General features: G+C 41.0%; 2 protein-coding genes across 6 annotated transcripts in view; both read left to right on the top strand.

Annotated features, from left to right (window-relative positions):
• Window positions 1–6440, top strand: part of LOC138419483 (craniofacial development protein 2-like) — a 42793-nt gene extending 36353 nt beyond the window's left edge. For 2 of the 3 annotated variants that reach the window (XM_069552376.1, XM_069552378.1), the window contains one exon: window positions 287–602. The gene's annotated coding sequence lies outside the window, so the exon portion shown is untranslated. Of the gene's footprint in view, window positions 1–286; window positions 603–707 lie in introns of those variants that run through there. The other variant, XM_069552377.1, reaches the window with a different exon arrangement.
• Window positions 6441–8083: 1643 nt separating this feature from the next.
• Window positions 8084–12650, top strand: part of LOC138419484 (craniofacial development protein 1) — a 127273-nt gene continuing 122706 nt past the window's right edge. For all 3 annotated transcript variants that reach the window (XM_069552382.1, XM_069552380.1, XM_069552379.1), the window contains exon 1: window positions 8084–8876. In XM_069552382.1, the coding sequence (XP_069408483.1) occupies window positions 8816–8876 (61 nt within the window). In that variant the 5' untranslated portion in view covers window positions 8084–8815. The remainder of the gene's footprint in view (window positions 8877–12650) is intronic.

The raw sequence follows: 12650 nt of genomic DNA, 5'->3' as shown, positions 1-12650 counted from the left end.
TTCCTTTTTTTATGACTTGGAAGGAAGCAACCCTAACCATTAAAAAGCTGATTTTTAGATTAAGATGGAAGTTTCAGGGTAAATGTCTTTCATGTTAACTTCATCCATATACAAATGAGTGATGAATCTTCCAAGATAAAAATGTCTAATTATGCTATTATTGTTTTTTAACAGGAAAACAGTACTTAGGAAATAAAGTAGGGAGAAAAGTTTCATGTAAATAGTTATCTTTAAGCCTTTATGTTTCCTAAGTTTTTAAATTGTATGTTTCTTTTGATTCCAAAAGCTCCTCTGGTTTGAATGAAGTTCTTATTACAACTGCAGTGCATACCCAGCCTTTCCTAGGAGACCATTTCCCGGGATGTGAAGTCCTGGTGCCATTAGCTGTCCACATGCAGAAGGTTCTGTGCACCTGCGTTTCTTTTTTCTGTAGTCTGTTTGGCTGGTTGTCACTTAACTTTTCAGTTAGTTTATTTCACTAAATGATATAGTCAAAATGATAAAATGTTTGTACTGTGGGAAATTATTTCAATTTTATTTTTCTACTGACGTTTCTAATTCTGGTATAAATGTTTATCAATAAAGAATTACTTTCAATTCTGTGAAGTAGAACCGTTTTTTTCTTTTTCAGTGGCCAGTGAATTTAATATTTGTAATATGGTTTTCTAACTTTTTAAGCTTTTTATTTTATTTTTTTTATAACTTAGAGGAGACTCTTGAGAGTGCTTGGAGCGCAAGGAGATCAAACCAGTTGATCCAAAAGGAAATCAGCTGACTATTCATTGCAAGGACTATTGCTGAAGTGAAGCTCCAATACTTTGGCCATGTGATTTGAAAAGATGACTCATTGGAAAAGACTGAGATACTGGGAAGAATTGAAGCAATAGAAGAATGTGGCAGCAGAGGATGAGATAGTTAGATAGCATCATCAACTCAATACACATGACTTCGAGCAAACATCAGGAGATATAGTGGAGGACAGAGGAGCCTAGTGTGCTTCAGTCCATGGGGTCGCAGAGAGTTGTGAAATGTGTTTTTGTATTTCCTTTAGGTTCAGCTTGCTAGTTTATAGTAACATTCTCTTCCAAAGATCTGATTAAACACTGCTTACTTCTTGCATCTTACCAATTCAGCTTTCTGGACTGTAAACATCAAAAGCTTTTGTATTTCACGCTGGGATAGCAGAAAACTGGTAACAGTTTGTGGGGAAAAAAGGTACCGTTTCAGTAGTAGGTCCACACGAGGAGGTGCCAAGGTTGGCCCAGTTTCTGTGACACCAGAAATCTCTTTCTACTCTGCCACTTTGGTTGCTTATCCCACAGTTACGAGGAAACAGCTTCAGTTCCAGGCAATGCCGATACACAGTGCCTGGCAGGATACTGCCCTTTCAGTTCTCTCTCTCTCTCTCTCTCTCTCTTTTTTTTCCTTATTTTAGGTATACTGTAAAGTGCACAAATCTTACATGATGAAATTTTACTCATGCGAAGTGGTAGCCCTTTGATCAAGATACAGAATGTCTCTAGCACCCTAGTAGGATGCAGAGTTCAGCTAGCAGCCTCAATATCATGTTTCCCAAGAGGATCTTTTCATTTCTAAAAAGGTGATGACTAAAGATTGGACAGGGCACAGAGAGTATGGTGGATGAGATGGTAAAGATGTTGAGTTTGGTAGGAAGGACTCCATAAATTATTGCAAAGACAACAGGGTAATAGCGAACCAGGAAACTTATAGGGAGTTGGGATTTGTATTTTTCCCAACTGGAGACATTTGTCTAAAGGGATTCCTCAATTTCAGCCTATTTCTGCTTGGTGGGATTGTGTGCCCTGTGTTGGCGGATTCTCTGGTTTCTAAAAGGAAGTTGGGAATCTAGGTTACTGGAAAACACTCAACTTTTAAATGCTTATATATTGAGTATTCCCCCCACCACAAACAACAGTAGGAACAGCAGTAAACAGTTCCTGTCTATAAGGTCACCACACATAATCAGTGGAAATACAGGGTTGTGTATGTGTGGGACTCCGGATGTACTATATTTGTCAAATGATCGGTACATAATCTTGTTTTATGTGTGTTTGTGTTGAAAGATGCTGTATTTAATCTTTGTAGCAAATAATGATATGCAGTATATGCATGCGTTCTAAGTCGCTTCATTTGTGTCCGACTCTTTGTGACCCCGTAGGCTGTAACCTGCCAGCATCTTCTGCCCATGGGATTTCCCAGGCAAGAATACTGGAGTGGGTTGCCATTTCCTCCTCCATGAGGATCTTCCTGACCCAGGGATCAAACCCAGGTTTCTTGTGTCTCCTGCATTGGCAGGTACTAGCACCATCTGGGAAGCCTCATGCTATATGTATAATGAAACAGTTGTTTGAATGACAGCAATGTTATGTACAACACTGAGGTTGTACTACTATGTCTTTACTTCAGTTTTACACAAACTACAAACACACATTACTCATAAAAGTACTCACAGTAAACATATAGTATTCATATAGAGACATAGTCTGTATAGTGATGCAAATAAAGTCTTGGGAAAGGAAATATTGAGCATTTAACATTTTATAAAGCAGTACCTAACATTTTCCTGTTGATGGAGCTGCAGGCTGCATACTGATAAGTGCACAGTGTGGTCAATCCTTTCGACCTTGGCTTAGCCCACCAAAACCAAGGGAGAGGTTGGTAGAACTCATTCTGCAGATGAGGGAGAGTGGCGGGTTGACATACATCAGTTCAACCTCAGAGGTTTGGTTCTTACCGCTTGTTAAATGGAGAAATAGCTCCAGAAAGAAGAGTATGGGCGAAAGCGGAAATGTCACTCAGTTGTGGATGTGTCTGGTGGTAAAAGTAAAGTGATGCTATAAAGAACAATATTGTATATATAGCTGGAATGTTAGATCTGTGAATCAAGGTAAATTGGACATGGTCAAGCAGGAGATGGCAAGGTTAAAGATCGACAGTTTTAGGAATTAGTGAACAAAAATGGACAGGAATGGGAGAACTCAGATGACCGTTATGTTTACTATGGACAAATATCCCTTAGAGGAAATGGAGTAGCCCTTATAGTCAACAAGAGTCAGAAACGCAGTACTTGGGTGAAATCAAAAACAACAGAATGATCTCAGTTTATTTCCAAGGCAAACCAGTCAGCTTCACAGTAATCCAAGTCTGCGCCCCAACCACTAATGCCGAAGAAGCTGAAGGACTGTATGAAGACCTACAAGACCTAGAACTAACACTAAAAAGTCCTTTTTATCATAGGGGATTGGAGTGCAAAAGTAGGAATTTGAGAGAACCTGGAGTACACCGGCAAGTTTGGCCTTGGCCTACAAAATGAAGCAGGGCAAAGGCTAAGAGCAAGAGGAGAAAGCGGCGACTGAACAACATAGTTAGATGGCATCACTGATAGTGAATGCAAGTCTGAGCAAGCTCCAGGAGATAGTGAAGGACAGGGAAGCCTGGCATGCTGCAGAGGGAGGTGGAACTCATTCTGCAGATGAGGAAGATGTTGACAGGCTGACATCTGTGCAACTTCAGAGCTTTGGCTCTGACTTGATGTAGTTGCCACTTTCCCCTCCTAAATTAGCTCTAGAAACTGGGCCAGTCTGTCTGCTTGGCTTTTTGCCTCATGTCTTCTAAGCATCTCATCATAAGGGGCAAACACACCGGAAGTTAATGATTTAAATTTGAGGATCAATTTTAAATCATTCTATCCTGAGGATCAAGGATAGGCTTACACCCTTCCATGTCACTGAAAATTTGTTTCAAGGCAAAGTTCCATTCTGTTACTTTGGCTGCTATAAGAGGGACAATTCCTGGACTCTTCGGCTGACTATAATCACTGTCTTGCTTTCTCTGCCAAAATTTCCCCCACAGTTTCCTTCATGTCACCGCAGCCTTCACTTATTTGCCGTGCAGCATCCATTATGTTTTTTACACTGTTCTTTCTGCAGCATCTTCCAAGCTTTCTAAATTTTCCACACAGCCTGGCCAAACATTTTTCCAACAGTTACAGGCTTATGCTTGGTGTCCCAGGCTGTGCCAACACAATCACATTGGGTATAGTGACTGACTTCCATTAGTTCGTCCATCACGGTAGTTTCCTTGTTGGCTTTGAGAGCTTCGAAAGCCTTGTTACAAAGCTCCCTTGTATACTGTGCCTTGAAGACATTTATGCCCTGATCCAGGGCCTGGATGAGAGACTTAGTATTTGGGGGCGTGAAAAGAACTTCTACATAGGGGTGGGCATTTTTTAGTTCTTCATAGCAGTGGACTAGGGCATTATCCAAAATTTAACAAAATCTTGAAGCCGAAGTTGCCCTAGAGTTACTATTCAACTTCTGGTTTGAAACAGCTGTGGAATCAATCAGATGTCATCCAACCTTTTTTGTTCCACCTCCAATGGACTGCAAATGGTTCACACTTTCCCGGTTAAGGTTAAGTGCTTGTAAACTTGAAGCTCTGTACAGCAGTAGGGGTTTGCACTTGAAGTTGCCGTTGTACTCCATGTCCAAAGAAGCTGCAACAAGATGGTAGGGGTTATGCAATCATGATAAAATCAAATTTCACACCCGCCAGCTGAGTGACCCAGATACTGGAGAATGGTAATACCAAAGATGTTCTCCCACTATTGTAAAGGTTCTGAGTCCCACGGCAGGCTTCCCAGAATGGGGATCAGGCCAAGGGACTGGGTATCCCCAGGGAATCTGACTTTGAAAGCGACCTGGATTTGATTATGTAACTTAACCTTAAATATAAATTGTAGTTATCTTAAATGTAAATAGGTTAAATACACTAACCAAATAATAGACTGGATGGTTGGATGAAAACGTGCATGTGAGCCTCCACTTAACACATCACTCTACTAAAACCCCCAAATTATATGTAATAATTTTATATTGTTAGGTTAATAGTTTCCATTATGGCTTGCAATTCTAAGTATCCTTTTTTGTATGGCTATTTTGAAAACTGGAAAACAACTTTTACTATTGTGATTACGTAACTAATTTGCTTCATACCATTGTATTGTGATTGGTCAACAGAAAATGGAATTCTTTATCACTGAAACTACCATTTAACAGAAAAACGTGAAATCACTTTTTAAAATCCACAATTATCTGGCAGCGTTTTGAAAAATAGAAATGCCCAGGCATTGCTCTTTGTCTCCAAAGCTTCAGATGTGTTTCTAATGAGCAGACATGTTTAAAAACAACTGGACTATATATGATGTTTTACTTTAGTTTATTTCACATTTTCTATTTCATATTTGATGCCCCCTTTTCATTTTGTTTATGGTTACCAGTTTATCCATCTCTTTTGTTGCTGTTCTCTCAAAGTTCATGAAGCATAGTAGAAAAGCTTTTATATACATATATATAAATAGTATGTATAACATATTTTAGAAAACATAAGACTTTTTACATAGCTAAAAGTTTTATCACATTTTGATTCCACTTGTTTGTCTTAGTATGAATAGAATGCTAGATTTCTAATTTACATTCAGTCAAAACTTTGATATAGTTCCATGTATTTTGACATCTAGTGTTACTGCTGACAGTCTAGAAAGTTTATTATCTTGGTGATTTAAAAAGGAATTGAGGCTTGAAACTTATAAGAAATTATGTTTTTTTTAAAAAAAAACAGGAAATTAACATGCTACGGTATTTTGTACATGTTTTCAAATTTCACGAAATTTTATGTTACTGTCGATTGTTTTTTTCATTCCATATTCAAGACTCCACAGTGTATTTAATTGCATTGAGCAGCTTCAGCTGCAGGGAACAAATTCTGGTAAATTCTCTTCATTTTTATTCTATGATCAATATTTTCTAATTTTCCTTGTACGGCATCTTAGATACATCCATCATTTAAAAGTCAACATTTAATTTTGAAATGCATGGGATAAAGCATCTTTGATACTAATTTCCAATTTTGCTATTAATTTCTCATTTAAATGCTTCCCTGCAATCACCCTCTGTGTTTTTTCAGTCTTCTATCGAAGCTTTCAATGGCTAAGTTAAAGAAGTCTTGAAAAATACCACATTGCAGTTGAAAATATGTGAGTGAGTTTTAAATACCTTTTGATATTGATTTCTAACACAATTCCACAATGATAAGAGAATAGACTGTGTATGATTTCAGTACCTTTGGACCATTAAATTTTTGCACCTTGTTTTATGTCCTTGGATATGTTCCAGTGTTTCTTAGTTTATAGTATATGGGAACTTGAATTTGTATCCTAATGTTGTGTGAAAATTGTATAAATCTTAATTATGTTGAATAGGCTCATAGTGCTTTTCACGTTTAGTATATCCTTGTCTTTCCTATACTTTCTATTAATTTTTGAGTTTGATAATGAAATTCCAACTAAATTCTTAATTCATCTACTTAAAAACAATTGTAATATATATTAATAGTGGAAATATATGTAAGTTTGTTCTGTATTTTCCAAGTGTTATCATACTTTCATAATTTCACAAATAAAAAGAAAAAAAGTCACTCTTGGCATCGGTGCACAAAAAGTAGGGTTGCATAATTCTGGAATGATTAAAAGCCAGGGGCTTTGGAGGCCATTTGCCTTATGTAAGTTCTTTTTGCAAATGTCCTTGTAAAATAAGCCAGCTTCAACAGCACCAAAACCCTGCTCTTCCACATACCCTTTTCCTGTATATCACTTAGCAAGTATTGTTTAAATTCTTCTGCAGCCTCTTCATCTGCAGAACTTGCCTCACTGGCAAGATTAACACTGTTCATATCTTGTCACCTTTTGAAATGTGCAAAGCGCTAGCAGAGGAGGGCTTCACATTTTTCTGACCTTGGGTAACATGACGGTAAATTTCTTTTGCTTTCAGCCTCACACGCTTTCCAGTGCACCTTTTATAATCAGTTGTCATCTTGAGAATCCACAAACAGCCGCTTTTCCATATCTTCCTCGTGCACTCTGGATGTCACTTTAGCACTCTGCAGAGCAGCTTCACGTCTGGATTGGCAAATTTCCCTTTCCATTTTCTTGATGTACCAAATTTTTTATTCATTAACATTGAACTCAAGGCCAACAGCACTACAATTCATACCTGAACAAAGCTTATCTAACACACATTTTTCTTCATAAAGCACACCACAGCTTTCTTGTGCTTAGGAACATTAAGCCAGCACCACAGCACTGTTACCAAATTGCAATTCCATGTGCCAGATGCAGGGAGGCCTTGAGACACTGAGACATTAGAGCTTAGAGCTTGGAACAGAGGTTTCGCACAGGTTCATTCAAGGAAATGGGTGGCTCGTGTCCTCTAAGAACCCCAAAGTTATGGAAAGCTGTCAGTAAGAGCCTTTAAAAACGAGGTGAGGGAGGGGTGAGGTTAGTTGTTGCAAACTTCTTAGATCCTTTGTCTTAAGCCAGGTCATGGTCAGGTGAGGATGTCCCTATAAATCACTAACAAGCGAATGTTTTCTCTGCCTTGACACGAAAGGGTAAGGTCCCAAGGCGCAGCTTTCACCCTGCTAGTTCCCAGTCCTGGCTAGGAGGAGGCAGGTCTGAGTAGGCATCGCCTCCAGGGCCAGGTTCCCACACCCTGCCCAGCTGGTCATCCCTGGGGAGTTATGTGCTCAGCCCAGTTGGCCCTCAGGTCTCTCTAGGCCATCCAGATGGGAGACCAGGTCTCTCAGACTGCGGCCCAGGCAGACAGCCACTGCTGTTAGACAGCCACTGCTATTAAGTCGCAAAGAAAGGGATGGGGGAAGAGGTTCATGCTGCCACAAGGGCTGCGCCAAGACTAGTAGAGGGCCTTAGTGAGGGCTTTGGAGCACTTTAGACATACTCCCCAGGCTGTTCCCCGGGCCCTCCAGCTCACCCTTTGGGCCAAGGCGGGGGGAGCTGGAGAGCCACCAGGAGAAGGCCTGAACCCGCCACTTAAGCTCACTCTCCACCTGATGACCGTACCACTGACGCTTGGCTGAAACGCTTTCCTAATGGTCTCTCATTGACAGTTACTTGTGGGCGAGGCCAACTTGCAGCGCTGACCAATAGAAGGGCAGGACAACCAAAGATCCCTGATTGACAGTTGGTCATTTGTGGTTGGTGCCCCCTGGGGCACCGACAATGGCCGACCAAGCCCTGTTGCCTACTAACAAGGTGCCGGGTAAGGAGGCACTGCAACTGCTGCCTGCTGAGGGCTGTGCTCATCCTGCTGTTACAGAATGAGCTCGGCGGTCACTCTGAACAGCGAAATCGCCGACAGAAAGTATAAAAATGAAAAAAACGCAGTACTGAAGAGGCTGTGAAGATATTTATTTACACTAGAAGAGCTGAAGTAAGACAGCGGATTGTGGGATCCATCTTCGGTACAACCCACCGCTGGTTAAAATTTTCACTCCAAATTTTCACTCTGCGCATGTCCGCGAATAACCCTAGAAATCACAGGGAGTATTGATTTGGAGGGGTTACAATAAGTTATAACAAGCCAATTTAAAAATACCAACCTGTGAATAGCGAAGGTAATCTGTATTCTCATGGGCAAAAGAAGTCAAGCATACACAGATCAAAACAGCTGAGCTCTGAGCACTACAAGTTCCAGCATGCACCGCTTCAGGCCGGAGCCCGCGTTCTTCCAACCGCCCCAGCAGGGTCAAGCCGGAGCCTTTGGCCCGGAAGTATTGCCTTTCGATCACGTGGCACGCTCTGCGCCTGCGCACACGCTGCGGGGCTGGGGGGAGTTGCGGAGTCAGGCGCCATCGACCACGCTGCAAGTCTACGGTCCTTTCTGGAGCTTTGCTGTTGGACGTCCCTGCTGCGTCCCTGTGGGCTTCGTGCGACAGCGACATGGAGGAATTCGACTCCAAAGACATTTCCACTTCGAAGGACGAGGACTGCGTGCCGTTGGGTGAGCGACTCTACCTGAGGCGAACGGCGGCTTGCCCCGCCCAGCGCCTCGCTAGAGGCACGCTTTGCCGATTGTGCGTTGGCCCGGCGGGCGTGTTCTCGAGCGGCTCGGCGTCCTCTTCCGCCTGCCCGCCCAGCGCGGTCCCCTGGGCTCGGCTTGTGTGCTCGGCGACGTTTCGCGCAGCTGCTTCTCGGGGCCTGGCTTCGGCCGTCTCCCCATTCGGAGCGTGAGAACCCTACCTCGGAGTCTGACGGCGGTCTGGCATTGCGTACCCTTAGCGACCCTGAACTCTTCTGAAAGGCAGTCTTATCCCCAGACCTTCCGTCCCCAAGGAATTGGTAGCTAGCATCACGTCCCAGATATATGTCTTCACTTTGTCCTCAAAAGGGATCTGGTTAAAAAGTCCACGTAGTGATGTCCTTTACTTCTTTGCAACCTCTATACTCATGGTTCTCCTTTCGGACCTTTTTGTTTTGTTTTTGTATATGCTTCTAAAATAGAATCGGGCCAAAATGTCACCCATTGCTACCCCTTCGCCATCCTGCACTTTCCCCGGGCTCCCCATTTCATTAGATGTATCTGCCCGCCCAATTGCTCAGGATAAAAACAAAACAAAAAACCCTTGGCAGTTGTCCTTATTCTCACTTTTGCTCCAACCAGTCATTAAATTCTGTTTGAGTCTACAAATAAGATTCATTTCTGATCACTCCCTCACCAGTCTCGCTCTTACTGAGTTACCATTAGTGTGCTTAATCGCTAAGTGGGTCCGACTCAGTGGGATCCCATTATTTGTGCCCCCTTAGGCTCCTCTGTCCGTAGAATTTCCCAGGTAGAAATAGGGTGGTGGGTTGCCATTATATCCTCCAAGGGATCTTCTTGACCCAGGGATCCAACCGGAGTCTCCAGTGTTCTCCCACGTCGCAGGCGGATTCTTTACCCACTGAGCGTCGGGGGGAGCCCATAATCACTAAGATTCACTGCACCAACATTGGTCTTTCCGTATCGTCCATTGTGATCATTTAAAAACTAATTTTCGTTTTAATCGAAGTTACCATGAGCCTGCTTAAAAATAGTCAGATATTTCTGAAAGGCTTATTTTGAAACTGAACCATTTCAATCAACTTCTCATCCCTGTCAGTCCTCCCTAGAAGGAACTGTTTTCTTCTTGTAAAATTTGGTGTTTCCGTCGACTGTTGACTTAACCTATTCATGTTAGGTCTTCTTTTAACGCCTCCTTCAGTCTTTCCCCTCTCTGCCAACACACACTTTTTCACCTTCAGACCCTTCCCACCTCCCCAGCCTGCCAGTGTTCCTATCTCAGTTTGGGTTAGACTATTAATATTTAAGTATTTTCTTTTTTGTTGTTGTAATGACTTTGTAAACATCCTGCGGTGTTAATGGTTTTTGCTCCACTAGTTTTCTCTGTAGTGAATAATTTTCATTTTGTTGTTGCTTAGTCATCTATATACTTACTACTGATTCGATTCTGAACTTTGAAAATTGTTTGAGTTACCTCTCAACATATTTAGATTTATTAATCATCCTTTATTTTGAAGTCCCTCTTTGTTTCGGACCTGCTCCATTTTGGCTTGGTTTTTGTTTTTGTTTTGTTTTGTTTTTTTTAATCAGTTTTAAAACTAAGATCTATCATCATAACCGCCTCTCTGGATGTTCCATTTATCTTCCTTTTCTCTTGGATTCCCTGTTTCTTGGGTCCCATGATGTCTTCTTTCTTGGCATGTTCCACCAAAATGAGGATAAATCATCAAATAACTTTTTCAACAGAATTGCATGATGGAATCTTTTTTTTTTTTTGGAGACCATCACTAAAAATAACTAGGTGACCTCAGGCACGATTAGTAGTTTGGTATGGAATTTTGTGTTCTATAATAATTTTTTAATGTGAATTTTGAAGGTTTTTGTCCCATTATTTTCTAAGTTTCCAGTGTTTTTATTTTAAAAAGTCTCTTGTTGATAGTTTTTACTCACTTATATAAAATGTTTGTTTCTGGAAGGTGATAGATAGAATCTTGTCTTTGTTTCTGATATTTTGCAGTGATATCCATCCTTCTGTAACTTTTTAAATTTGGGGGGGGACAGTTGTCTTCATTTTTTTCAGTAATCATCATTATTTATATATTGACTCATGTTACCTTATGGACTGATACTTTGTTTTTTCTATTTTTATCCTCCTTACTCACTTTTAATTTTCTTTTTTTTTTTTTGGCTTTAGGAGAATATTTCAGTATTTTAACATTCCGCTTTTCTTTTGAGTTTTTTTCCTCCTTCCATAAGCTATCCGTAAATATCGTCTCTGTGCAGCCTGGCATTGGAGTTGGTGACTTAGATGGCTAGGTGGGCTGCTTTTTCCACAATTACTTTGAGGTTCTTAGAGGAGGTGTTGGGAGCAGTCACAGCACACAGTACGATTGGTCACATGTCAGCAACCCTTCAAGCTGTTTGATGTTGTAGACCAGAAACTTGCAGAAGCCACTGGGAAACATGTGCTCTGTTTTCTTGTTGTCCTCATAACCAGGGTTGGGCATCAAGATGTAGCCCTTGGATATTTTTAATTTTGAGAACTTTTTTTGTTTGAAAACTTCTATATAACATCATATTCTTGTTTCATGAGTGCAGTGTCTTAATGTCCTATAGATATTAATAATGCTTTCAGGCCTCTTGCCTTCTGAGATGGCCCATACCCTGTGGATTTCTCCCATGACCGCTCTTGCTTTCCAAGATGGCCCCATTACCTGGGGCCCCTTTCTCCTTTGGAGATGGTTGGCATTCTGTCTATGGAATGTGTATCTCTCTCAATAAATCCACTTCATAAATGTCAGTAATAATGATGATGCTCTAAATAGTTCTACTTTTAACTTTTGTACAGTAAAATTTACTCTTACAGTGTTCTGTGAGTTTTTGAGAAATGCTTATTAGATTTATGTAACTACCATTAAAATTAACAGTTCCAAGACCACCTTTACCCTTCCCTACCCCCGAAGATAGATCATACTGTGAGTGTATGGAAACCATTTTATCTCTTCTTTTGCAGTAGGCATACTTTTTCTTTCTTTTGGTAGCCTTATTTCACTGGGTATAGTTCCAGTGTGTGTTGCACAGGAGTGGCGAGCATTCACATCCTTGCCTTGTTCCCAATTTTAAGGAGAAAACATGAGTGTTTTACTGTTCTTTGTATGTTTGCTGTAGGTTTTTCATAGATGCCTTTTGTGTGTTTTAAGGACTTTCCATTGCTACTTCATTACTAGCTCAATCACATAACATTACCAGGTCCATGTTTTTATGCTCTTCATTTTACAGATGAAGAAACTGAGGCACCTAAAGTTACTCACCTAAATAGTAGCTGGGATGGACTTAAATTCCAGAAGATTTTCCAGGTGGTGCAGTGGTAAAGAATCTGATACTGAGTACAAGCTCACTCTGCTTGTCAAAGGACAGGCCAGTGAATCCAAGAGATGAGGTGTTGAGGCAAGGAATACAACTTTAAAAGTTGGCATTCTTAACTTGTCATAGTAACTTAATTTGTTGGGGTCTGGATGCCAGGTTGTTTTATAAAATCGGAGAGAGAGGGCGACAGAGAAGCAATGAGGAACTAAAGCCAAAGGACAGAATAGGGAGAGGCAGTGAGGAAGTAAAGTGAAAAGGGTGTTCAGTCTTGAAAAGCATCTTTGGGAAGGGCCAGCCTTTGGAAGGGGTGTATTCATCTCTTCTTTTTAAGCTATTCACAGGTGAGTGGGGTCCGATTATCTCTACGAG

The sequence above is a fragment of the Ovis canadensis genome, chromosome 14 (assembly GCF_042477335.2).
Source record: "Ovis canadensis isolate MfBH-ARS-UI-01 breed Bighorn chromosome 14, ARS-UI_OviCan_v2, whole genome shotgun sequence".
Classification (NCBI taxonomy): domain Eukaryota; kingdom Metazoa; phylum Chordata; class Mammalia; order Artiodactyla; family Bovidae; genus Ovis; species Ovis canadensis.
This window is presented reverse-complemented; position numbering and strand designations above follow the sequence as displayed.